General features: G+C 42.9%; 1 protein-coding gene and 1 long non-coding RNA gene across 7 annotated transcripts in view; one reads left to right on the top strand and one right to left on the bottom strand.

Annotated features, from left to right (window-relative positions):
- Nucleotides 1–10,762: 10,762 nt before the first annotated feature.
- LOC149865967 (uncharacterized) lies at nucleotides 10,763–15,264 on the bottom strand. The gene is made up of 3 exons (XR_016441821.1): nucleotides 15,130–15,264; nucleotides 12,780–12,899; nucleotides 10,763–10,821 (listed from the first exon to the last, which is right to left on the bottom strand). It is a non-coding gene; the product is annotated as an uncharacterized LOC149865967 (long non-coding RNA).
- Nucleotides 14,998–26,385, top strand: part of ATF7IP (activating transcription factor 7 interacting protein) — a 139,438-nt gene continuing 128,050 nt past the window's right edge. For 3 of the 6 annotated variants that reach the window (XM_090042750.1, XM_090042749.1, XM_090042751.1), the window contains exon 1: nucleotides 14,998–15,165. Coding sequence is in view for 3 of the 6 variants with exons in the window: in XM_090042752.1 (XP_089898878.1) it covers nucleotides 15,276–15,454 (179 nt within the window). In the remaining 3 variants the exon portion in view is untranslated. Of the gene's footprint in view, nucleotides 15,166–15,212; nucleotides 15,455–26,385 lie in introns of those variants that run through there. The other 3 variants (XM_090042747.1, XM_090042746.1, XM_090042752.1) reach the window with 2 other exon arrangements.

Raw genomic sequence — 26,385 nt, 5'->3', positions numbered from 1 at the left:
GCAGGATGAGAACAGGCTGCTGCTGCAGGCTGAGGCCAGTGGCAGCACTGGGCTCTTCCCAGTGCTCAGGGCAGGTGGCAGCATTGGGAAGGGGACTGCTGCCACCCCAAAATTCAGGCCTGTGGTGGCAGCCTGCTCTCATCCCATGTGCAGATCCGTAGTTTCATAGTTTCTAGGGCCAGAAGGGACCTGAACAGATCATCGAGTCTGACCCCCTGCCCTGGGCAGGAACGAATGCTGGGATCATAATAGCCCAGCCAGATATCTATCCAACCTCCTGTTGAAGACTGCAGGGGAGAGCACCATCTCCCTTGGGAGCCCATTCAAGAGCCTGGCAGCCCTAACTGTAAAGTAATGCCTCCTGATATCAAGCCTGAACCTGCTCTCAGTCAGTTTCTGGCCATTATTCCTTGTTATCCCAGGTGGTGCCCGGGGGAACAGAGCCTCACCTATTTTTCATTGGTCTCCCCTGGTGAGTTTATAGATGGCCAACAGATCTCCTCTCAGCCTTTGCTTGTGGAGGCTGAATAGATTCAGGCCCTTTAGTCTATCTTCATAGGGCCTACCCTGCTGCTGCCCAACCATGTGAGTGGCCCTCCTCTGGACCCTCTCAAGATTAGCCACATCCCTCTTGAAGTGCAGTGCCCAGAACTGGATGCAGTACTCCAAGTGTGGCCTGACCAGGACAGCATAGAGGGGAAGGATCACCTCCCTAGACCTGCTTATGATGCATCTGTAGATGCACAACACGGTGCGGTTAGCTTTACTGATCGCTTCCTCACATTGGCGGCTCATGTCCATCCTGGAGTCAACAATGACTCCAAGATCCCTTTCAGCCACTATGTTGTTGAGAAGGGTGTTCCCCAGCCTATAGGTATGTTACAGGTTCCTTCTCTCTAGATGCAGCCCTTTGCACTTGCCTGCACTGAATTCCATTCTTTTCTCACCCACCCACCTCTGTGACCGGTCTAGATCAAGTTGGATCTGTCCCTTGCCTCTGGTGTGCCCACTTCTCCCCACATCTTTGTGTCATCAGCGAATTTGGATAGCGTGTTTTCCATGCCCCCCTCCAAGTTGCTGATAACGATGTTGAATAGCACAGCTCCAAGGACCAAGCTTTGGGGAACTCCACTGCCCACATCCCTCGAGGTCAAAAATGACACATCTACCACCACTCTCTGGGTGCAACCATTGAGCCAATTTGCCACCCATCTGACTATGTAGGCATCAATGCCACAGTCACCTAGTTTTTTTATGAGCATGGGGTGAGAAACAGTGTCAAAGGCTTTCCTGAAGTCCAGGTAGACGACATCCACCTCAACACCTGCATCCAAGGACTTTGTGACCTGGCTGTAAAAGGAAACAAGGTTAGTCAGGCAGAATCTGACCACAGTGAACCCATGTTGGTTGCCCCTGAGAATTACCTCCCATGCTGGGCCCCCGCAGATGTGCTCCTTGATAATTTTCTCAAAGGTCTTCCCAAGGACCAAGGTGAGACTAACTGGCTCCGAATCCCCAGTGTCTCTCTTACTAATTTCAGCTCATTGAAGTCAGCCCTCCTGAAGTCAAGGACTTTTGCCTTACTGCTTGCTTTCACCACCCTGCACTGGATAGTAAATTCCAGCAGACGATGGTCACTAATGCCTAGGTAGTCAAGCACCCACAGATCCCTCACCAGGTCATTCATTGCCTGAGGCAAGGACCAAGTCCAGCAAGGCATTTCCTCTGGTGGGATTGTGTACCTCCTGCGTTAAGTGGAGGTCCTGTATGAAAGCTAAAAACCTACGTGAGTGTTCAGACATGGCTGACTGATCCTCCCAGAAGATATCTAGGTAGTTTAGGTTACCCATGACAACCACATCCCTTGTCCTTACAGCCTCCGTGAGCTGACCTGAAAATTCCAGGTCCAGCTCATCCCCCTGGTGAGGCGATCTGTAGTAGACATCCACTATCAAGTCCCTTTCCCCATGACCCCCTCGCAGTCTAACCCAGAGCACCTCACTTTGCCTCTCTTCTAAACCAATCCTGATCATCGAGGATGTGTACTGCTCTTTAACACAGAGAATCCCACCAGGTTTCTGTAAGTCCAACCAGGTCTGCGTTTTTGCTAGCTAGCAGGAGGGTGAGTTCCTCCTGCTTATTCCCTATACATCTTGCAATTGAGACCTCCTACTGGTGCTCGCACTGCCCTCTTGCTCCCAAGCTTGCCTGGGCCCTTGTCACTTACCTGGGTTGTTCCTGCTAGTGTCACCTGGCTTGACATCAAAGTGTCCTCCTGCACCTCTGCATCCCCATCCCCCAATGAACCTAGTTTAAAGCTGGAAGAGAAGACACGCTTACCTTTTGGGGAGAGATATAGCCCGTCCCACCCTAGCATATCTCCTGCAAACATATCTCCTGCACAGGAGTGTGGGTTGTTCAGATTGAAGAATCTGAAGATCTGGGAGCACAGCCCCCCCACTGTCAAGCCCTCCCAGGGTGCATGTAGTAGCAAGAGCTGCACCCCCCAGGCCTGTGCCCTGCACCCACATACAGTTCCCTCTGCTTTACTCCCTGCTGCAGCCCCAGGCCTCTGCTTCTCCCCACTCATCCCAGCCCCTGCTGCAGCGGCCCCAGGAGCAGCCGACACCAGCTGCCTGCAGCTGCTGGGCTGCACCATGCTCTGAACCCCCTGCGGCTTTGCTTGTCCCCACTCACCCTAGCTCCTGCTGCAGTAGACTGGGGAGCAGCCAACACCACCTGCCTGCACCATGGCATGGCAGGAGCTGGGACGAGTGGGGACAAGCGGAGTGGTGGTACAGTGCAGCCCAGTGGCTGCAGGCAGCTGGTGTTGGCTGCTCCCAGAGCAGCTGCACAGCTGCAACAGGGGCTGGGATGAGTGGGGTCCCAGCCCCACAGCCCTTTCGCCTCCCCAACAGACTTTCCTGCTGAGGGGGCACCTATGCCAATTGCATAAGAGTGAATTTACTTCACATATACTGAATTTTAAGTGTAAAAAGGGTCATCACATAAGAGCAAATTCGCATATACAGGACCCACATAAATCAAGGGAAACCTGTACACTGTTATTAAATTAAGTGTTCACTCTGAGGGTCACTCTTATGTGTCCAAAACACATAAGCCACCCCTTTATAGTATGCCTTGTAGAACACATCAAAGGACTCCATGTTGTCCTTCTCAACTGTAAGCAGTCTGCAGGCTGCCTGTCTTTTCTTCAGTAGTTGTCTCTACTCATAGGCAGTAGAGATGGGGTAAATATGGGCTAGAAGTCAGTAACAGAGAATTATGGGATTGCTGCTCCTTAGGGACTTCCTGTACTTAAAGACTGAGCACCTGAGTAAGTTCCAAACAACCAGCAGAAAACAGTAGATGATAAAAGGAATTGGGATGGGGTCAGTCTCATAACCCAAGGTTCAACAAATGTCAGGCTGGACTGCTCCTGGGGGTGAAGCTAAGGAGTTTACAGCATAGATGGTCTTGGCTTTACACTGACCATGAGGTTGACTCTATCAGAGTAGACACAATCTAACAGACAATTGAGATGAATTGGGCAACTTTATTTTTTTGAAAAATATTTTGTATATTACCCTCTGTCTTCCTTCAGAAGAGGAGGATTCTGCCATTTGTATTCAATGTTCTGTCATTCTTTCCTACTCAAAGCAGTAGAAGCTGGGTGGGACTGGAGCAAAACTGTTGGTCAGATGTGGTCAGAGCAATGTGTGTGATGGAGAGTATATTGGAATTATTGGAATACTGATAGTAGGGTGTCAGTGCAGTAATGAGAATGTGAGGCATGTTGTAGCAATGCAAGGAACAATAAAATGGAAAGGCTGGAGTCAGAGTGATGTAATGGGGGGTGGTGAGGATCTTTACATCTGTCCCTCCCCCTCCACCCCACCCCAACTCTCACATTCCGGTTTCCCTATTTGTCCCATCTTCCAAAAATGTCCCAAATGACTGCTCATTCTGTGTATCCCTCTCTAGGACGTCACTCTACAGAACCCATGACAACACCTACTTCTTTATATGGAGGAAAGTTAAAAGGGAAGAAGTCTGTATTAGAGAGGCAGAAATATGGGAGATGCTGACAGGACAGTAAAGAGTTTTATATCAAAGTTCTGTAGACTGAATCCACAGAGTTGCAGGAGGATGGCTTTTTGCCTTAGGGCTGATCAGTACTCTGGTGGCATAAATGTTGTATTCAGAGGTAAATAAAAAGCAAAAGCAACACCTCAAAAGAAATCCCCTGGACCAGGGTGAAAGATTTATAACATTTTGAGAATCTGGAATGGTTTGTGTGGAGTAGGTTCAGTGTTTGAGTGTGGGCTAAATTGAGGTAGCTGCTATTTGCTCTGCCTGACTTCCAATAAATCTAACCCAAATCAACTCTGTGTACTGTTATGGTGGAAAGCTAGGCCACACAGAAATTCAAGAGTCTACTACAGCTTTGGCTAAGAAAACTAGCTCTTTTACCTGAAGTAGAAAACATTTTAGCAAACACGTCTGTTTTGCTTGGTTTCTGTATGAGTAATGAACATCATGTGAGAGTTTAAATTTTCCTATTTTTTACTTAAAGAAAAAAAGGGCCTTAAAATTTAGGTCTTTCCTGTTGTTTTCCCTAGAAGACACCGTGGACAACTACAAAACCACTAGATTTATGCTAGTGCCAAAATACTGAGCCTCAAAAAAGGAAAGTAATTTTTGTTTGAACTACTTTAAGCATCATAAGCTTTACATCTTTATAAAGGTCTAAAGTAGAGAGTAGATGAAAAACTTTAAGTATACTTGCAAAAAAAGGAAGTGGAGGCATAGCATTCATTCCAAAGATGTAAAGCTTTTTAGGTGGTATAGAAAGTTTACTATGCAAGACCAAGGAAAAAATTAATTTAAAGAAGTTGTCTCTCTGTCAAGTAGAAGGTAGGTCAGGGTGGCATCTTAGAAACTAACTGGTTGGGGGGCATCATACTTTGCTGGATGCTATAAGTTTTCAGAAAACAAAGATTCTAAATTAGAAAGGAAATTAAATAATAAGGTTAGGGGGAGGGGTCATTGCTGAGAGAGATGTGATGATGTGTTGAATAGGACAATATGGATAAATAAGTGACTTAACCCATTGAAGAACATATGATGTTCTAAAAGCTAGCCCAGGCAATGGGTTAAGAATCCATAGTCTCTGTTGAGATTTTCCTTAACACAATTCAGTCTGTGGATAACTTCTTGTTCTGCAATTTCATGTTGAAAAAGTATTGTTGTTTAAGAACGGCTAATCTGAAGACAGTGGTAGAATGTCCAGGGAAGTTAAAGTGTTCTGTCACAGGGTTTTGTGTATTTTTGGAATCATTGTCAAATCAGTGTCCTTCCATTCTTTCACATAGAGATTGCTCCATCTGTCCAATGTAGACAACCGAGGGACATGATAAACAGGTGATGGCATATGTAACATTAGTAGAAAAGCAGTGATTGAATCCTGGATGTTATAATCTGTATTGTTTGATCTAGTGATGATGTAGTCTGTATTGATGAGGAAGCACAGCTGGCATTTGGATCTGTAGTAGGCCTGGTGGCTTGGTAAAAATTGGATTTAAGTAATCCAGTTAACTGTCGAGTCAATATTAGCAAGAATCCAAAGGATTGTACAAACCTATATCCACAAATTATTTATCATCATGCTTCCAATGCATACTTCATTCAGTGAGGCGAGTTTGAAATGTACATGTCAATGTTATATATTTCTAACAATGCATCCAAATATTGATACAAGCATATTTCAAACATTTTAACCAATGGAAAAAGTAGTTTTTAAAATTAGGTAAAGTTAAAAATGATAGAATAGATTATGAAGAATTTTTTCTCCTCCACACAAAAGCTTTTAGCAGTAGAGGATTATCTGAAAGAAAAGAAGAGATAATGCAAAATGGATTGAGACTTAAACTATGCCAATTTTGTAATATCAAAGAACTCATGGGTTGAGCCAGACCTAACTGTTATTAAAAGTCTTCTATTTGCAGCAAAGCAAAACTCTGTTTGGTCTTTAGAATGAGTTTAAACTTCAGTTTCTTTCAGAAGGCAGGCTACCTTTAGTTGATCCTAAAAAACTGAGTCACAGAAGTTCCAATTTGGTTCTCTTCCTAAATTTGAATGTAATAGGTTGTAGCTAGGGATTATATCTAAGAATTCACAGTGAAAAATATGCCTTATGTACCACGTATCAGGATATACCATATAACAGGATACTTTAATGGAGACCTGTGGCGACCAACCTTCTAGCATCATGTATCAGGGGCCCAAACAGGCAGCCCACCCAAGGCTAATTGCCTTATTCACCACACCTGCCTGGGGGCTCTGACTGGCAGCCCTACCCAGCTAATGAACAGCTGACCACTGTTAGCACCTCTTGATTAGCTACTGGGGACAGCCACTTCCCCATTGAGTTCTACCTATAGCAGTTTTTTTCAAGATCTGCTCTGGTAAGCATCTCCGATCCTTTGCTCCTGGTTTTCTAACTCCTGACTCTCCTTGATTCTGTTCCTGGGCTCTGGCTTTTTGGATGTTCTCAGATCTGTTAATTCAGTCTCTAACTTGGTTCTGCCTGATTCTAGTTCTGACTCTTGGTATACTCTGACTGGCTCTGAACTTTGGCATACCTGACTTTGGCTTTTCCTGACTGTTTTTGGCACAGGCTTCTGACTCCTAAACCTTGATTTGGCCTGTGATTTGGACTTTGCCCCTGGATTTCCCCTTGGCTCTGGTAACCTGGTCTGACTCCTGATGCTTGACTTAGCCTGTGATTTGGCTCTTAGCCTTCCCCAAGCCTGACACAGTTCTTATACCATGGGACGGATTAGTGGCATGGGGGTTAGTTCACTGGCCTGGCCTTGCATACTGGCCTGATCTAGTGCACAAAGCCATGTTGTCTGGCTAATTAATGCTGCCACTACTCCTCTGCCACCAAATTTCCAGGCTTCTGAGGAGCCCCACGGATTGTATAGCATAGCTCCAGGGGTAAGGGGTTGCACCACTGATACAGACCATATATTGTTACTGAATAGGCTGGCACTAGGACCCAGCTGCTTCTGCCACATCTCCCCACCAACTGGTTGCATCATGGTCAGACCCCTATCCACCCTCCCTCCTATTCCCCATACCAAAGCTCTCTTCCCTTCAGCTGCAGTGTTAGCAAAATCCCCTGCTACATTTACAGCTCTACGGGCTGGATCCAAAGATTCCATGGACTAAATTGAGCCTGTGGGCTCTAGGTTGCTGATGCCTACCTCCCTACACTAAAGTACAAAACCTCTACATCATTAAGGGCTTTCCCTGTTGATCACAAATGGAGTTACCTCATTTATCTGGTCTGGCATAATGATAAAAGGATATGCAAGACAACATTCAAAAGGCAGGAGAATAATTTAAAAGAGAACAAGATGAAAATCAATGCAATGCTAGCGTGTTTAATGAACCCCAGTGCTTATAGTTTGTAAATATCCAGATCATTCAATAACAGCCCTTAGAAACAGCAGTCATATTGGGATTAACCATCAGCGATATTCTTGATTAAAGAAAATCTTCAAGATGGTTCCCCAATTCCCGCCCCCCATCCAAATAAGACCTCTGTAGGAATAATGTTTTCTGTACATTTTATGAAAGTTCAGTGAAAAATTCACAAGTGTACAATAAAAAATAACATACCTGAAAATGCTTTAAACAGTTTCAATCTATCATGTAGAAAGTACCTCAAATACTTTTGTGATATTTATACCTTTCAGCATCCAAAATACTGTTAAGTTTATGGTTTCCAAACCATTGAATAAGCTCAATTTCAGGCTTTTTGTCAGTGAGGCTCTACCAAACATACCAGTCTAATTCTCACCTACCCACTTATATATAACAGCCTATGTTGAGGCCCACAACCCAAGTACTTTGATAGCCGCAAATACTCAGGAAAATGTTTTACTATATATTTAAATATACTTCCCTCCATCTAATCCCCACCTGTCACACTTCTATATAAAAGGAAAAAAAGCCTACTAATATAAATGAAAAGCTCTTTTGTGTATTTTTGCATAACAGAAAGTTAATACCAGATTAATTCTTCTTTAAGGCATGTTTGAAGATTGCCGAGTGAAATTCTGGTAGCCCTAGCAAGAGTGAATGAGAAATTATGTCATTGGGTAAGTGTACATTTTTCCCTCCCTTATCATGCAGTCTAATGACAGAGAAAATACAACCACATTTTAGAAATTCTATACAATTTTTTTTTTTTTTAAGTGCTTACCTTACTTTTTGAGAGACCTCCTAGTCCTTGATCTTATTTGGGTATGCTTTCACCTTACTCATTTATTTTTGTGGAAGCAAAATCTATCACAGACTGATTGGTAAGGAAGTCAGTAAATATGTTAGCTTCAGAGGTGAACTCTGGGAATTAGATTTATTCTCCAAGAATGATTTTATATATTAATTACACACATGTCATGTGATCAGTCAGCAAGTGATCTATGGTCTATAAATTAGGAACTGTTGTTCTATAACATAGTTGCTCAACCCGTGATATGCATACCCCTGGGGGTACGTGAGACACAAGCGGAGATAGGTGGGTGCTGAACACCACTGTAGCAAGGGGGTGCTACCGCTCCCCCTGCTGCTGCCGGGTTTGCATCTGGCCACGCACCCCCCGCTACCTCCAAGCCAGCCACAGGCTGCTCCAGGAGGGGAAAGGTGGGTACACAGATGCCCATGCACTCCCCGCCAACCCAGCCACAAGCAGGTAAGTTTCTTTCTTTATCCTGCCTGGGCTTGAGGGTGGGGGGCAGACCAAAACCCCCACAGTGCAGGAGGGAGTGCGGTAGGACCAGGGTGCTGCCCCGCTCCCTCCTGCACTGCGGGGATTGCCCCATGACCCAGCCCACCCAGGGCCCAGTTCACTGTGCTGGACAGAGCAGGCTGTGGCACTAGGCTCTTCCCAGTACTTGGGGCGGGCTGTAGTAATGTGAGGGAGGCTGCTGTCACCCCAATATTCACTGTAGCCATCCCCAACCTGCTCCCCCAGTGCCACTGCTGAATGCTGGGAAAAGCCCAGTGCCCCTACCTGTAGCCAGCCTGTGCTCTGGGTAGCTGCAGCAGGCAGTGGGCAGGCTGCAAACAGCTGCTCCGGGCTTCGCAGCCCCAGCATCTGCTCCATACTGACGGATGCATGCACACCTCAGACCAGAAAGCAGAGGATGTTTGTGCTGCCTCAGACCCTATCCCCACTCTCTGCTCTGAGGTACGCATGCAGTCACTGCCAGCACAGAGCTGATCCTGGGCTCCAGAGCCTGGTGCAGCTGTTTGTAGCCAGCCTGGACTCTGGGCAGCTGCAGCAGGCAGGCTGCAAACAGCTGCACCAGGCTCCGCAGCCCTGGCATCAGCCCTACGCTGGTGGCAACTGCATGCACGCCTCAGAGGAGAGAGTGGAGGTAGGGTCTAAGGCAGCGTGACTCTCCCCTGCTCTCTGCTTTGAGGCGTACGTGCACCCACCAGTATGGAGTGGATGCTGGGGCTGCGGAGCCCAATACAGCTGCTTGTAGCCTGCCTGCTGCCCAAAGCCTAGGCTGGCTACAGGTGGGGCCGGCAGTGGCATCAGGCTTTTCCAGGCTGTGTTGCCTCAGGGCCTGCCCCCGCCATCCACTCTGGGGCACATGATGCCAGAGCATCTATTTGCAGCCTCCTGGCTGCAGCGAGCCCAGGCTCTGCGTAGCTGCTGCCAGCTACGCAGAGCCTGGGCTGCTTGCAGCACGGCCTGCTGGGAACAGCCTGGGCTCCATGGCTGACAGCAGCTGCTTCCTTGTCTGTTTCTCTCACTTCCTCTCTCTATTGCCTCTTCCTTCTCCCCAGACTATGGCAAAAAATGTAGTGCGCTGCACATTGCACGGTACTGGGTTCAGCCCTTCTAGCTTTGGCCAACATCACCTCTAGCCCAGATACATACTTGAGCTGTGCATACCTGGTGTAAAAGATGGGAACCCTACCCACACCAGATCAGACCTGTCATGGCCTTATACACAGCCCTTCTTCCAACATATAGCACACTTTGGTCTGTAAGTATAAAATTCCCTGGAAAATGGTGTGTTGGGGTACTTATTAAAAGTTTCAGAAGTTAGGGGGTACTTAAAAGGTTCTGTTTGGCAGCATGTGCAATTATCCTCTTCAAAAGTTAAAAAAAAAAAAAAAAAGAAGAAATTAATAGTTACAGTCATGTCTTAGAATCTACACTACTTGCCTAAGGTAGTCAAAAAGAATGTTCTGCTCCCAATAATACCACAATTTATCATTAATCAAATTTTGGTGAGGCATAGGTGTTTTTTTTAAAGTCCCTCCCAACCTGTTCCTTTTTTTTGCCATGTTTATTGCTATTGTTTTGGAGTAAACTGAAGTGTCTCAGATGGGAGAATGGACCAGATGGACAACTAGTCTGTAAATTACATGGTGGTTGATATCTTGTAAATGTAGATTTGATGCAATGCCTGCTTTATTCAGTGAAGCTGTTATAAAAGAACAGTTTGTGAATAAAAACCTTTAATTCTGATAATGTTCAAACCATTGCTTAATATCTAAACTATCTAATTGTAAAAAGCTTGAGCAACATAAACTGGTACACAATTGTTCTTTTGAGTTTGCAGCCAGTTGAAGAGCAATAGAAATGTGAACTTTCCATCACTCATCTTACTGAGGTGCAATTTGGATGCAGTCATCAGTCTTCAAATTTAAGTGTTAACCATTTTGCTACTTACATTTGCTGTATCATGAAGGTCATTTAAATGATGTGGCTGTATTAACAGTCATATCCTGAAAGTAATAAATCAGTAAATTTCCATGATACAAGTAAGTAAATGATGCTTGTCAGTCCCATTGAAGCAGGACAAAAATATTGCCTGTGAAATTACCTACAAAAATATTAATTTCCAGTAACATGGCTGATGGATTTCCTGGGTTTTCTATAAAACTTATTTTGCAGCAATGACAGTTTAACATACTGGTGCATATTTTAATGATAGTTCAGATGATAGCTCTAATTATTTTAATGCCAGGTAAGCAAAGTGAAATTGAAAGTAAGCACTCCCCCCTTCTAAAAACAGTTCCTCAAGTACTTTCGAGGGGAATTTTTTACTTATTTCTGGTGTTTGGTCACCATTACCAATAAAATCTGGCATCAGAGTTGATAAGGAATTCTATCTGGTAAGAATACAGCTTGCTTTTTGGCATGTACAAAAAAAATTAAGAATGCTATTACATTCTACTTTTTCCTGAGCCTTAAATAAATCATACACTCAAGTACAGGTTAGTGTGGCCTTTTCAGAAAGTTGTTGCACAGAATTAAAACTCGGGGCTATTGTATTCATTGTAAAATATGAATATAGTTATTTGCTTATCAGTAAGCAAGAAAGTGTATCATACTATTTCTTAGTATGGCATTTATTTCTTATTTACCCTGTTTTTGTATGCATTAAATATACTTGGGATACTTGTGAATGATCTGTAAACAAAAGCTAGTAGATAGTTAAACTGCTGAGTGTTACATAAACTTCTCCACCTAGTTGCTGATATATTTAAATACAAGGTTTAAACATAATATTTACACTTCTCTACTTTAGTACACCCATTCCTTCTGATCTACCTGCACATCTCACTCCTTGTAGTGTGAACAAAGTATGTAGTACAGAGACATAAGGAGCAAGGCTTGAACCCTGGGCAAACCCTGTGGGAGATAAAGGGTGGAGGTGTGGGGGAGTGCCATTGATTGCTAGAGGCAGGGATTCTGAAAGTGGGGGATGGGGTGCAGGAATCTTATCTATGGTAGGGAATCAAAAAGACCCCAGCAACAGCTGCTGTTGGCTGCTTGCGAGGGCTATAACGTGGTCTGCCCACCCTAGGTGTTGCTGTTGAAGCAGCAGCAGTGTCTGCATACCAGTAGCTGCTGCTGCATGAGCAATGCCATGACACTGCTTTTGCTGCTAGGGCACAGACTGTGGGAGTGAAGGGTGATTCTGGAGCCCCTCCTCAGTTGGTGCCCAGGGCTGGTGCCAGCTTGCCCACATCTAGTTATGCTACTGATGTAGTATAGATCACTTGAACTCTTCACAGCTAGAGAAAAATATCAGGCAGCCTCCCTTTTTCTTCCAAACACCTCAGACCTTTGTTAGCAAACAAAAAGTCTGGGGATATTTGCAGCTAGCAACATTCCAGGCCGAGTCAGCTTTTAACCCAAGGACTCTTCTGTTGATTAAACAAATAAGTAGCCCATTTCCAAAATTATATAGATATTGGGGTCAGACTATAAAAGAGCTAGTCTCTAGATTTCTTTGAGTGTTTCATACCACGTATGGGGCGGGGGGAGTTGGTTGTAGCTCTGTTGTTTTAAGGCAGGAGTTGTCAACTGGGGGGTACACATACCCCATCCTAGGTGTTGGGGTACTTTGGAAGGCCATAGGGGGTATGTGTACCCAAAAAGCTTGTGAAGAACAATTTTTACCAACTATTTAGTTGCTCTAGTAAGATAGAGACCACATTTACCCAAAGGACCTTATCAAACCAGGTAAGAATTTATGAACCTTTATGCCTGCTCCTCCACTGCATGGAGCTGCTTCTTGTTCTCTCTCTTTAATTGGGACAAAAACCCACTTAAAGCAGCTAACTAAAAGTTAATTGCAGACCTTATAAGTTCTAGGTCCATAAAACTTACCATAGTGAACTAAGCATTATTCTAAGAAGGGCCACCCTGCCAGCACAACTGTAATATAACTCACCTGTATCCAAAATGATGCAGAAGTCTGAAGGGGGCTCAGCTTTTACAACAGACACATCTCTTAGCCACAGGCTGTCTTTAATTCCTGACTCAGCATTCAAATGGTAAATCTATGAAAGAACTGCAAGAGTGTTTACTTTAAATGGCCACTCCTTATATAGCTTTCTCATAAAGTGCCCCAAATCAGTAGCTAACAGCCATACCCTGCTTCTCTTGTGCCATACCTTGAGGCACAGAAGATACAATTAAAACTATATCCCCACCACCCTACTCCTCTTTCTTTCAGGCCTTCCTCCACTCCCTCCCCACTCCCCCAAAAGCTACTTTTTAAGGCATGTGATTATTACACAGCCTGATAGATACTGCAAGACTTGCAAGGAGCAGAGTATTTTGGTCAATTCACTCTACATATGACTGGAGGACATTGTGCTATTGCTGTATATTTAGCATAACTTGCTCATTTAAATAGCTTGTTTACACTCTTAAACTGGAAAGAGAATCTACTTTCTTTTATCTGCAATATAGCAAGACATCATTTCTCATTGCTTCTCTATCTTACATACTTGATAAGAAAAGTATGAGTTACTTACTGGGCATGCTTACACAAGATGCTTAATGTGCAGTAGTTGGCTGGGCAAAAACCGTGCCAATATGCTACTGCACAGTAAGGTCACTAAAAATCCGCATGCTGGTGCTATCACAGTAGTTATAGTTACTACACTTATAACTTAGTACTTCATTAAGCAAGAGCTAAATTTAATGTGCAGTAACTACTGCTCATTAATGAACATGTAGATGCGCCCACTAAGAAGGAAAAAAAAAACCCAGAATGCTGTTGTAACTGCAAAACACAATCCAGTTTACACTACACTGATAATGCTGAGCAGTATTGAAGAATTAAATCAGAATAAGCTCTGCTTTTGTATATATATGGGTAAGATGGCTTGGCCCCATTCTTCTAGTCATGTAAGTCAGGAATGGGGAAGGTTGTATCTTCATTGCCAAGTTAGTCTGAGTGGCTGGCACCCCATCCACAGACCCTAAATTAGGTTAGTCAGGATGTGAGCATCCCCACTGTAAAGCCTTATCCGCTTTCTTGAATCCTCATCAATTCTTCCCTATTCAGTGCTTTTGGCTGGAATGCTCTGATTTCCTGTCCATCCCCCCAGTCTCCTGTAAGAGATCTTGTCCGACTTTTTCGAGGTTGAAGGAAGTGCACCGGAGGACTGCTAACACCCAAATGTTTTTTTGCCTGCAGCTTCACTGCAATGCATGAAGTTCCACTTGAAGTTGAGGCAGAGATGATGTCCTGACCTCCCCCTCCTCCTCTGCCAGGCAAAACTGTGTTAGGTCAGAGGTTTTTTCATAGCAGCACTGGAAGGGGAGGGTGGAGGTCAAGGCTTGTTTCTTGCACAGTGCTGTGGGCAACAATAAAGGGACTCCATTTGAATTGCAAGATCTTGGATCTCTACTAGAAGAGCTGGGAGCTCCGGCTGTTGCTCACAGCTGCATGATGCAGCATGTGATTACAGCTATTGTGAAGTCCTCCAATCACATGGTGCTTCCTGGCACAGCTCATGACAGTTGCATTCCCTGCAGTTTTCCCAAGGCCGAAAGGTGGGAGAAGCTGGGTTGAGGGGCCAGGCCAGAGATCAGCCTGTGTTGCTAACTCTGAAGGTATCATTTTCCTAGAACCCCAGCTTCAGCAGTTAAGGGACTTGGGGGGGAGGCGGAGAGCTTGTTTAAGTAAAGTGTTTAACCTCATTGTGAACTGATGGGAACTCCCCCAGGCCCAGGTGCCAGGCTGGGCAATCAGACTGAATCCCATAGGAATCTAAGTCCCTGTGGGAATGGGGGCAGAGAGCTGGCTTCCTGCCTCATGAGGCTCAGGCACCCAGGTGCCCATCTCTGAGGCGGGCACAGTGCCTTCAGAGAGAAGGACAAAAAGCTGCTTATGCTCATGCTGCCAACTACCACCTGTCACAGGCCTGGCTCCAGCTCCACCTTGTCCCTTCCCCCCAGCTCCACCTTAAATCCCCTGCCCGTTACCCCCCCCCCCAGCCAAGGGGCGGAGCCAGGTGCTCATTTAAATAACAGCGCGGAGGATTTGCATGCCGCCAAGATGGCGGGCGCGCGGATTGGCCGGCAGCGAGGCAGCCCCCCGGCCGGGCTCCCCATGGGCGGGGCCAGACGGGAGGGGGAGGAGACGCGGGGCTCATTTGCATAACGGCCCGGCGCGGGCAGCCGAGGGCGGCGCTGGCCTCTGGTGCCGGGAGCGGGCGCTGGTTTTGAACCTCCGGCAGCGGGAGCAAGAGCTACAGCGGCGCAAGGGAGAACGGCCGGCGGAGTACCGAGACTGCGGCTGCCGCGGGACCCCCCGGACACAGGTACTGCACAAGCTGCCGGCCGGAGAGCGCTGCTGCGGCGGCGGCGCTCGGCTCGCTCCGGACAACGGTGGCGCCGCTCGCCCCGTGCCTGGCTGCGCGCAACAACGCGCATGCGCGAGAACCTCAGCATTGCAAGCCCTGCATGGGAGCACGTGACCCGGCTCCAGTGCATTCGGAGCCGCGCATGCGCGTTGGCGTTCTTCGTCCTGAGCTGGGAGCAGGTGGGGAGTGAGTTGTCAGGGCGCTTCCTCTCCCTCGCCACGTGCAGAAGCGTCGCTGCGGGGCCCAGGTAAGTCTCAGGCGGGGCTGCCTGGCGCCCCCAGCTCACCACAACTCTGGAAAAACACGCAGCTGCCTGGGGCTTGCTCCTGAATTCGTAGGGCTTGGAAGGAGCTGCCCCCTGCCAAGGTGGAGGTGCAGAGGGGTGGGCATGGGGGTAGTGGTGGGTGTGTATAAATACCATAGGTGTAAAGCTGAGCGCTATCCCCTGCTATGGCAGTGTTCAGGAGAAAATCATTTTCTTTTGATGCTGCGCAACCTCTTGGTATAAGCTCGTACAGAAGAGGCTTCCTGAACAGGCGCTGGTAGTGAGGAATAATTAAACTAAGCCCTGAGGTGGGGGTTGTTATTTAAAAAAAAAAAAAGTTTGTTGGTATTACTAGTCTCTGTTCATTCCATATTGTGGGTATTTTTAGATAGGTGAAGGCACCTGAGCAGCAAGCTGAATTCGTACCTCAAGTTGCTGTTGCGGCCCAGGTACAATAAACATGGCAGCAAATAAATGGTGCGGGGGAGAGAATGTAGTACTCCATACGTAACGTGCACGATTTTCTCAGAGTGGATCCTTTTAACTTATTGCATCCTTACATATTTTCAAAAATAGGTTGTAAAGTTGTTTTCTTGACCCACACTCCTGCATTTAGTTCAGATGAGGCAGACGTGCTGGAGGTACTGCAGCTGTTTTCATCCTTTATTTTTCCTAGTAGGTGTGTTTCTTCCTGATTACCTGTTGAGGACTGAGAGAAACAAAGACATTGCTATGGATATGTTGCATATTTGTCTTTAAATAATTCATTATATTGTATTGCTCATGTGACACTTAAAAATTGATAGGGTGGCTTGATAACATTGTCCTGATATAAGGGTGTGGATCAAAAATGGAGGGAGGATGTGACGGTTGTCCAGTACAGTTGTGGAGAAGGACTTGTTAAAATTGCTGCTGTCATGTGTCCCTCAACCAAAAAAACCCCCCAAAACCAAAAAAAACTTATGTCAAAACAAGTTATTAAAGCTTGTCCCTAATTATCAGTAACAAAACAATACTTCGAAAATTAATGTATAAACTGGTCAGTTTTTCTGGCTAAGTACTTTTTATGGAAAGATGTACTTTCAGTTCATTGCTACTGTCAATTAGTTGTTCGGAGCTATTTTGTAAATTTCAATAAATCTCAGGTTGTTTTTATATACAATACCAATCTGTTTCAGTTACGCTTCTTAAAGAGATCAGTTGCTTAATTTCTGCCAGGGAAGGGTAGAGAATGTACTTAATGTCTGTTTAACGCCTCATTTAAAAATATTTAGCCTAAGCCAAATAAATATAGAACTGATCAGAGCACAAGAAATAAGCTTTATATTTTTCTGATTAAAGACTACCATGTGGTCACATACATATATAATAGTGTTAGATTGAGAGTTAGGAGTTTTTGAAATTCTGAATTTGGTCTTACTACTTGTTATACCATCTTTGGTATGTAATGTAACCTCTGGCCTGTTGAGTGTGGCCTTGTAGTATGTGGCGCCGCAGATCTGTCTGCAGTACCACTCACCGTGCATTCAGACATTTCCTGCACTGCTACCTTGCAGTGTTTGGGGGGGGTTGACCCCTGGAGGTTCAGGGGACAAAAAAACCCACACAGGAAAAAAAGCGGGCGGTGCATGTGGAGGGAGTGCATGCTGCCCAAAGCCATAGCCTGGCTGACTGGGGCTGTGCTCCAGCTGCCAGGTAGGCTCCAACCTAAAGGGGCGATCCAGCTGCAGCTTCCCCAGGATCCCAGGTAAGGTGGCTGGGGCCAGCACAGTTGTTGGCCCCAGCCTCCCCTACCCCACCTGGGGTAACCTGCCACGTGCCAGAGAGTGCATGGCAGGGGTGTTCCCCAGGGACAGATAACAGCAGCCCAATGTGTCCCAGTGTTAGTTGTCCGCAGTGAACAAAACATCCGCGCTTATCTGGATGTGAGCTCTGTCTCTTTCACCATCTGTAAAATGGGTATATTAATAATTAACAAGAGTATGCTTACAATAGATTAGTTAATGTTTGAACACTTCAGTGATTATTTTATTAACTTAAATGTTACTTTTGAATCCAGGTGGTGATGCTATCATTTTTTTTTTAAATGTCTCGTTATGTTGATATGTATTTCAGGTATTAGATCATTTTTTATGTACTTGTGATAGAGAAAAAGAGGTATTTAATGTTCTATCTTTTTATAGACAGATATATTAATATGGAAATATCTTTTGGAATTTTGGAAACCTCATTTTACTTTGGTATGTTGCAACTAATTTATTTTATTCTGTTTTGTATTGTTTGGAAATACTGAATTTGAAGACAAAATTTGCTTAGTTTTATACAAATAAAAGTTGTCATTTAAAAGAAACCATTTTGATGCTGAAGTAGTGCCTACTGCAACACTTTGAACTGCTTCATACGTTGCTGAATGTTACATGTGTTTTAACCTGACATACATGCTTTCTGTTGCTTCATATTTACTGGGAGAAAACAATTTTACATGCATTTAAAAACTGGTGAGCATTTCAGATTCTCATTTGCCAACAGCCTTAAAGTCTATTAGTCCCATAGACTTGTACATGTACCAACATTTGTGTCTGCCACCTTTAATTTTCAGAGGGTGCATCTACATGTGGGTTCAGTTCATGCCGGACACAGCATTTACACATGTGCCTGGGACCACAGCACATTGAGCTGGGGTGGCACAGCCCCGGCTGACAGGAAGCTCAGGGGTTTAGTGTGCTGTGGAGGGGCATGAGGGTTCGATAGTGCAGGGCACTCTCGTGCCTGAGCCAGCCCCAGTCACTGTCTACATCTGTGTTCCAGTGCACTAAATAACTCCTGTGTAGGATAGTACTTGTGTTGGGTATGGCAGAGCTAATTAGTTTACTGTGGCCTAATAGCGCCACAGAAGCTTCACTGTAGAGCTAACCAGTCAACACGACTGTAAAGTGTTTGTGTGGATGCCTCTAGTGTCAGCCAATCAACTTCTCTTTCTGATATTAAATTAGAACCATTGCAGATACTTTGAAGTTTAATACTAATTGCAGTGCATTAGTTGCCCTGTGTGGAGGCCCCTTCAATGTATTCCTGAGCCCCCAAAGTTGAAAACAGGAAGCTTCTTCTAATTCTGAAATGCCTGCTTCCCACTTCATATGGGAGTATGCTGCTAACCAAGTTCTCAGCATGACTTTTCTTCTTCAGGAATGAAAACTGGAAAGGAAAAGTTTTTGGCAGGGAACTGGAAGGATAATTTCTCTTTGCTTACCAAAGCTTCTGTGAATTAAACATAAATAAATAATGTTTTAGTTGTGTTAAAGACCTGAAGAAGAATGCTTTGCATTTGAAAGCTTGTCTCATTTTTATCTCAACTATGCTGCTGGTCCAACAAAAGATATTGCCCCCAAAATTCTTGCCCCTCTCAGAATTTTTTGACCACTGCTTTTTTGTTTGTTTGTTTGTTTGGAAAAAAGATTTAGGAAAATCAGTAATTAGTTTTACTTGGCTGATTGTCAATAGCAACTGTTATGCCAAACATTTTAAAGGTATTTATACTGAGACATTTTTATGATGTACAGAACATGTAGTGTGCAGGTAGGTCATTGTTGAAAAAGGTTAGTGGTTTTAATATACTTTCTCCATCTGCTGATTTTTCTTTCTATTCTGCTGTGAAGTCTTAGTCCCGAGTTTTTACAGTATCGGTTTTTTGCTGTGGTTTGAGGTCACAGATTCACTGCAAATTCCACAAGAGAACTTGGAGGAGAAAAAGTTTTAAGTAGGAAAACTATAATGTTTTAAAACTTGTGTAATATATATATATTTTTTTTTTGGAAGCTAATGCAATGTCAAGTTTTGAAAGATTTTTTTTCCCCCTAGTTCTAGAGCTCTAAGTCACAGCCATCTTTTGTGCCAGAGATTGCTGTATTTATTTCATTTATGAGTAATTGTCAGGAAATATGAAGGAAACGGGGTAAATGCCTTCTTAATTAGTAGGTTGTGTTTGTCCAGGGATATGTAATGATAGTTCCTTATTAACCCTCTTCAGACCTTTGGAGGAATATTATATGGTGGGCTTTCTGTGCTCTCTTAAGGTTTAGGATCATATTCAATACCAGTTTTTCTCCATCATTCTATCTATCTACCTAATATTATATTAAAGGGTGCTTAGGGTAGTAGTGCTAAAGAGTTTCAGTTATGGGCAGTTACCAATGATTCTCAACATTTTTAGACGCAAGGCATGCCTGTGAAAATGCAAGGCCTTGCTTTGCTGTCGTTTTTTGACTATGGAAAAATAACAGACACTTTTCTGTTGCAAAGAACTAGAAGACCACAACAGGTCGGAATGATTTTGATGCTATGGATTCCTATTTGAAATCTCTGGGTTTATCTTATGAATCAAGTCTAAGTGTTTGCACATCTAACAATGCAGTTACTGCACACCACGTCCTTTAAACAGATATCGTGGCATCCCTGCATGCCCTGGCTCCCTGGTTGAGAATTGTTGTACTGTACAAAGATGCAACAGAAAGGTAGTACACCACGCCCCAAATCAGAATTTACGGGAATTTACAAGAAATTGTATTCATCTTGTAGCAACTGCAGACCCTACAAGGAGAGGCTATGAGACCTGAACCTGTTCAGCCTCCACAAGAGAAGGCTGAGAGGGGACCTGGTGGCCGTGTATAAACTGAACAAGGGAGACCAGCAGGCAATGGGAGAGAGAGTCCCTATTCCCCCGAGCGCTACTGGGAGTAACAAGGAATAATGGCCATAAGTTGATGGAGAGTAGATTCAGGCTAAATATCAAGAGGCTCTACTTCACAGTCAGTGCTCACTCCTACCCTGGGGGTCTTCAAAAGGAGGCTAGATAGACACCTTGCTGGGGTCATTTGACCCCAGCATTCTTTCCTGCCCATGGGAGGGGGTCGGACTTGATGATCTGCTCAGGTCCCTTCTAACCCTACCAACTATAAAACAGGTTTTTTGCATTTGTGTTCTGGAATATTTCTGTTTTGTAACAGTCATGATGTTTAGGAGCCCATCTCAGTCTCTTGTAGCTCACATAAATAGTACATTTATACAAGTAAAGCTGTTTTTAGTTTTTTTGTTGACATTCCATTAAGTGTCAGACAGGCAGAGAGATAGTTACGTGATTAAAATTTGTTTGTTTAACTGGTAATCCTTCTTGGATTGATGGGACAGCCACAGAGCACTCTTTTTTTCTGTGTGTTCAGAAAAAAACTGGCTGAAACTTCTGCTAGCTTGGTTTTGCTTGATGGCATAATGGTCAACCCATAAAGGGATCGACGCAAGATTCAGGCCTTGATAATTTTCCAGCTGTGAAGAGTTGGAACACGTGAACAGCCAACTTCAGAGAATTATAGAGCACATTCACGTGACAAATTCCGTATTGCACTGTGTCATCTCAGTATAAAGTTAAATATACTGAATTTCCATATTTTTGGCATATCACTTCCTGATCACTGATACCTCTGGGTTTTGTTCTTCCTCTTATAAGAGAATTAGATGAGATGTTAGGGTTTTTTTTAGTGATACCTTCAGTCCATAGTCTAATGCAAAGAAACCCTTGGAGCTTGTATGTTATTTCCTGGACAGACTAGCTATCAAGACTCCAGTGCCACCAATGGAATTGGAGAAATTAAAAAAAACTAAACCCTTCTCATTAAATTTAAATATTTTATTTTCTGGAAGCATTGAGTTGTTCAATTTTATGTTCTTTGGAGTAGACTTATTTCTGTAGTCTGACCTTGTTAACTGGTCATGAAGGTCATGAAATTAAATGAAGTATCGATAGAAGGATGGACTTTGAAGAATGCATCAATACGAGGTCTTTAAATTACAAAACGGGACCAAAAAGTTTTCCAGCTTTCCAGAGCATACCTGTGACTGAGCCATTGTGGTTGTGTCAGTAATAACACCAGCATGCTCCTTGAATTGTAATCTTACGAACATTTCTAGTGTGCTACAAGTCCCCCATTTACAAAATAGTAATGCAGTTGTACCTAGCTCTTCAAAATTACTGTCATCACAGACTTGACTACTGTTTTGCAGTATGCTGTAATGATGTGGATTTGTCCCTTCATGCCCAAAAAGAATTGTTACTTGATACAGTTTTTATTCACATCCTCTTCATTGCTGCCAGGGTCTATTTCCTTTCAAAGATACTAGCCTTATTTCTTGACCCTCCATCATGAGTGCAGTTTGTTATAGCATCCCAAATTGAAATGAGAAGAAAATCAACATGATCATGAGTTTCACATGGTATAAAACTTTAAAAGTTTTATTTTAATATAGACATGTATTCGATAAGATTTTTATGATGTATGAGTATTTTTGGATGAGGCTAAAATGAGGATCACGCATATAAAGTTTATCAAGTGGCAGTAACAGACAGGATGCTAATTAATGCTAGGTCAGACATCAGCTAGAGTCCTATGCTCAATTTTGAGTACCGTATCTTAAGAAAGATGTGGAGAAAACGGAGTGGCCGAAGATGGATAGTAATGGTGATAGAGGAGTTGGAATGTAAATTACATAAAGAAAACGAAAGGAACTAGACGCATTTAGTTCGGAGAAGAATGTCATGACAGCAGTTCTCAAATTTTTAAAACGCTGCCGTAAAGGTTAAGAAATATCTTTTTCTTTGCCGCAAATGAGAGAACACCTGACAGTGGGTTTAAATTGAAGTAAAATAGTTTTAGATCAGATCTCCTAATACTGGGAGTGATAAAACAATGGAATAAGCTGCATAGGGAGACTGTGGAGTTTCCTCTTTTGGAGGTTTTCAGAGAGGCTGGATGGGCACCTGTCTGGAATGGTTTAGGAATACCAAATCCTGCATGGTGGGAGGGGGGCGGGGGGACACACGCTAGATGGCCACTGAAATCTGTTCCAAACCTTTGATTCTAGTAAAGAATGCCAACAATTTGTTTTCTAAATATTCAGATATTCTTCAAGTTGAAAGTGTAAAACCACTGTGTGGCAAATTACATTGAATTAACTGAATAAGTTCAACTTTAGAGCACAATGCTTTTGCTTTATCACTTACCTGATGCTGCTGAGATGTTCTCTTAAAATTCTCACTGTATGATCCATTGACTTTGGGTTGTTTTTTAAATGTGTGTATGTATTTCACAGGAAATACTAATATTATTTTTTGTTGTAGATGTTAAACTTAGAATTGTGGAAGAACCTGTAATTGGTCTTTTCTTGGTGCTTGTTTATCTAATGCTCCTTTAAACTATTACAGGATTTCTGAGTACCTTTTTAAAAGCACTGTGAACATTGCGTGTTCTGTCTAGCTGGGAGAGAGGTTTTTCTCTGAACCTTACATATTATAATGAATACAGATTTTTCTGAAAAGTTATCAACTAGTTATTCTTCCAGGAACATATCTTGAGTGATGTCAAGTCAGGTGGCTACAGTGAGTGTGTTCCTTCTGATCATGGGGTTTTTTTATATTCGGCAACAAATTGGTTCAAATTTTGAAAACTCAGGACATCTTAACCTGCTGTAAATAGATATGAGAACCTTTTTCTTTTTTGTGTGTATTTTCAGAAAATGCTTTTAATAAATCAATGCTTCATTTATTTTAATTGAAGCAGTTATAACTACTGTGATTGTGGACTGTTTTAGCTAACTTCAAGTCAACTAGATACTTTAAAGCTCACTTGCTTAGGACTGTCATAAGCATCCTCCTCTATTACATGATAATAAGGAGCTGTTTATGCTGTAGAAATTTGATATTTTTATATAATATAGAATTAAATTTTTGCAGATACAGATTAGCATCCAACTTAAAATAATTACTCCAGGAAAGTTATTTGAAATCCAGGTTGTATCTAACTTTTAAGTGTAGTTTTAGTAGCAGTATGCTTTACAACATCGTAATATATATGCACTTTCATGATAACAAAATATTGAAGATTTTGATTTTTTTCATTCCCAGTTAAAAGTGGTATGATCAGCAGAGCTTAGATGTGCATCACACTGATAAGATAAAGTGGCCATTGGTCCTGTTTTAAACCTTTTGTCCTCTGTCTGTTTCTAAATGAGAAATGAACTGCAAAAAGCCCTGCTTTTCAGTTCATTGGTAGCAGTATATGTCAATCATTTGTCCTCATGATTCTCTTGGCTGTGCCTAGAAGTAGGGCAGTGCACAGCCAGGAGTAGCAGGGTTTGGAGCCCAAGAGACAGTGGAGGAGGTGGCCTTTTTGTGGTGGCCCTGCCACATGCTGATGATTGACCAAGGGGTCCAGTGGCCCCACTGCTCACTGCTGATTGCCTGAGGGCAGGGCTCTGGTCTCCTCACCCCACCCCCAAGGTGTCCTGTATTCTGGGGATGTCAGTGACCACCTTGTGATAAGATAGGAAGAGAAATCATAGGAAAGGAAGTTGGACTGGTTTCACTGAACACTTAGGATGTTCCATAATATTCCAGGATGCTTTTCATATTAAGTTTCACCGGGAGGGGGGGGTGTTTATTTGTTTGTAAATTCTTTAGACAAGTTATTTTTAAATTTAATGGATTGGCTTTAGATCTGTACGTAGACCTAATATAATTGATAGGAGTTCCCATAGACTCAGTTTATGTTTGATTATTCATATGGATAACCAAGTAAAAGGTTATTTTTTAATATGACTTTCGCAGGCAAGAATGCAAGAACTGATTTTTAAACTAAACTAGGAGTATTCTGCCTAATTTGTATGTGTTCATAGCATGCATTAATATTTTACTTAGCAGGGGAGGGCAGGAAGGTCAGGAATCCTAGACTTAAGGTGTGTGGGGGCGGGGGGGACAGGATCTGCACTTCATGTAAAAAACATCAACATAAAGCAGCTGGTCACTACAGTAAGCCCAATTCTAGTGGCTTCTGTGATGGTAGAAAGCAGATGGCATATAGCAGAGTATTTAGCCCTGAAAGTGGGTTGTTGTTTTTGGGTGTTTTTTGTTAATGATTTAAAGATGACATTGCATAGGATTAAACTAGTTAGATGCATCACATGGTAGCATTCTCTCAGAATTCTTTTTGTTTCTTGTTTATAAGGGAGCAGGAAAGAAAAAACTGTTTAAATCTGTTTAGTCTGTGACCACAAACACTGAAATTCTGCAACAGTAACAATCTAGTTATTGCATAGCCTCATGATGGGGCAGAGTTAAGGTTATCTGGGGCTCCTAACACTGTCCATAACTTTATATGCTTGGAGTTATCCCAAACTTAAAAAAGAACTCAGAATCTCATGGGTTTATTATCCTTGTCTTTTGGTAAAATAACATTCTTGTAGATTATCCTGATAACTGATATGTACTGTTAGCCATAGCCTTACATTTTAACATAGTTTTTTAGCAGTCTGGGTATATGAAAATTAAGATTGGTAGATTAATGTATCATTTATATGCATTTAGCGCTCGGTATATACAAAGACACTTATGCTTAAACTGTGTTCTAAAAATGCTAGTCATTTTCCTGGTGGCATGGCCTATATGTGTACTTAGTTGCATCCTTAAATGTTCTGATTTGGGGCATAAGTACAAACTGATTAGTGTTTGTGTATGTTTTTATACAGCTTTAACTCTGTTCTACAAAGTCTGTAGTGCAAAGGAAGTGAGGTGAAGTCTATCTTCTATGCTGCAGTGGAATTGCTTTCTGCCATTCCAGTTACAGTACCAAATGATTACACCTGTACGAACCTATTCAAGTAATTGAATTCTCACAGATACTATAGATGGGGCAAATTTTAAAAGCCCTTGGTATTATATGGATGCAGCTTCATGATCTGGAACCTTTAATACTGCTGACAGTGAATAAGAAGAAAAGAACATGTTTTGAGTCTTGAATTCCAGGCTTGTAGTGCTCATGGGCAGGAAAAAAAAGTGTTTAATTTCTTTGTTTTAAAGAGTATATTTGATCCGGAAATGATTAATAACATAAACATGGAACCGTCTCCAAAGTAGATGGTGTGTTAATATATATTCATATGTATATTTTGAGTAAAACAGAATGCTATTTTCAAGTCTGCTGGGTTCTTTTGGTTTTAAGTCAAGTTATTAGAGCTGTCATAAATTCCTGCATACTAAAAATACATAACAAATGTTTACAGTTGGGTACACTTACACGGGTAGCTAGTTATCTAGGATGTTTCTCTTTACAAACTATTGTAAAATGGGTTTGATTTGCTGGTGACTCTTAGTGGAAAGAATGTTTGAGAGAAGCAGATCATTTTAAGACTAGTGTGTGGAATTAACTTAGTGTCTAGTATGAATGGGTTTGTTTTCCAGGATTATTCTGTTCTGTTGGAAATAGAGCTCCAAGTATATTTTGTAGTTATCCTCTGATCCTGTACAATCCAACTGAAAGTGCTAATAGATGTAACTTGACTTTATTTATGTGGGCATATATATATTATTTTCAGTTGCAAGTTGCACAGCTGTGCATTTTCTTTTGCGCTCATTTTAACCAGGCATCCTATTTCAGATACTAACTTTGGGGTTGACAAGTACAGCAGACAAATACTGTTGGAATGTTTAATCAGTTCTGAAAATGACCATCTACAGCTTGCAACATTAACATCCAGAGTGTTTCATACATTCTGGCAATTTAGAAGTCTTGTAAAGAGGTGATGCAAGCTTCAAGCAGATGAAAGGGTATGCTTTCCATTTTTACAACTTTTAAGCATGTGTTCAACCTCCAAAAGAACCCAGCATACTCTTGTGCTGGAGGATAGAAAAAGGGTTCGTTTCTTTGCTTCACTATGAAGCCCCTGTACTCTTGCTGTGAGACCTCCTTCACAGGCAGTGTTATTTGTATGGCTATCATAGTCTGTATCTGTAGGACACAGTGAGATGAATATGGAGGGACTCTTTTAGAAACTGAGGTTTTGCTGGCTGATAGAACAGGTAGTTGTGTTTA

The sequence above is a fragment of the Crocodylus siamensis genome, chromosome 4 (assembly GCF_052110815.1).
Source record: "Crocodylus siamensis isolate JL-2025a chromosome 4, ASM5211081v1, whole genome shotgun sequence".
In the NCBI taxonomy this organism is placed as follows: Eukaryota; Metazoa; Chordata; order Crocodylia; family Crocodylidae; genus Crocodylus; species Crocodylus siamensis.
This window is presented reverse-complemented; position numbering and strand designations above follow the sequence as displayed.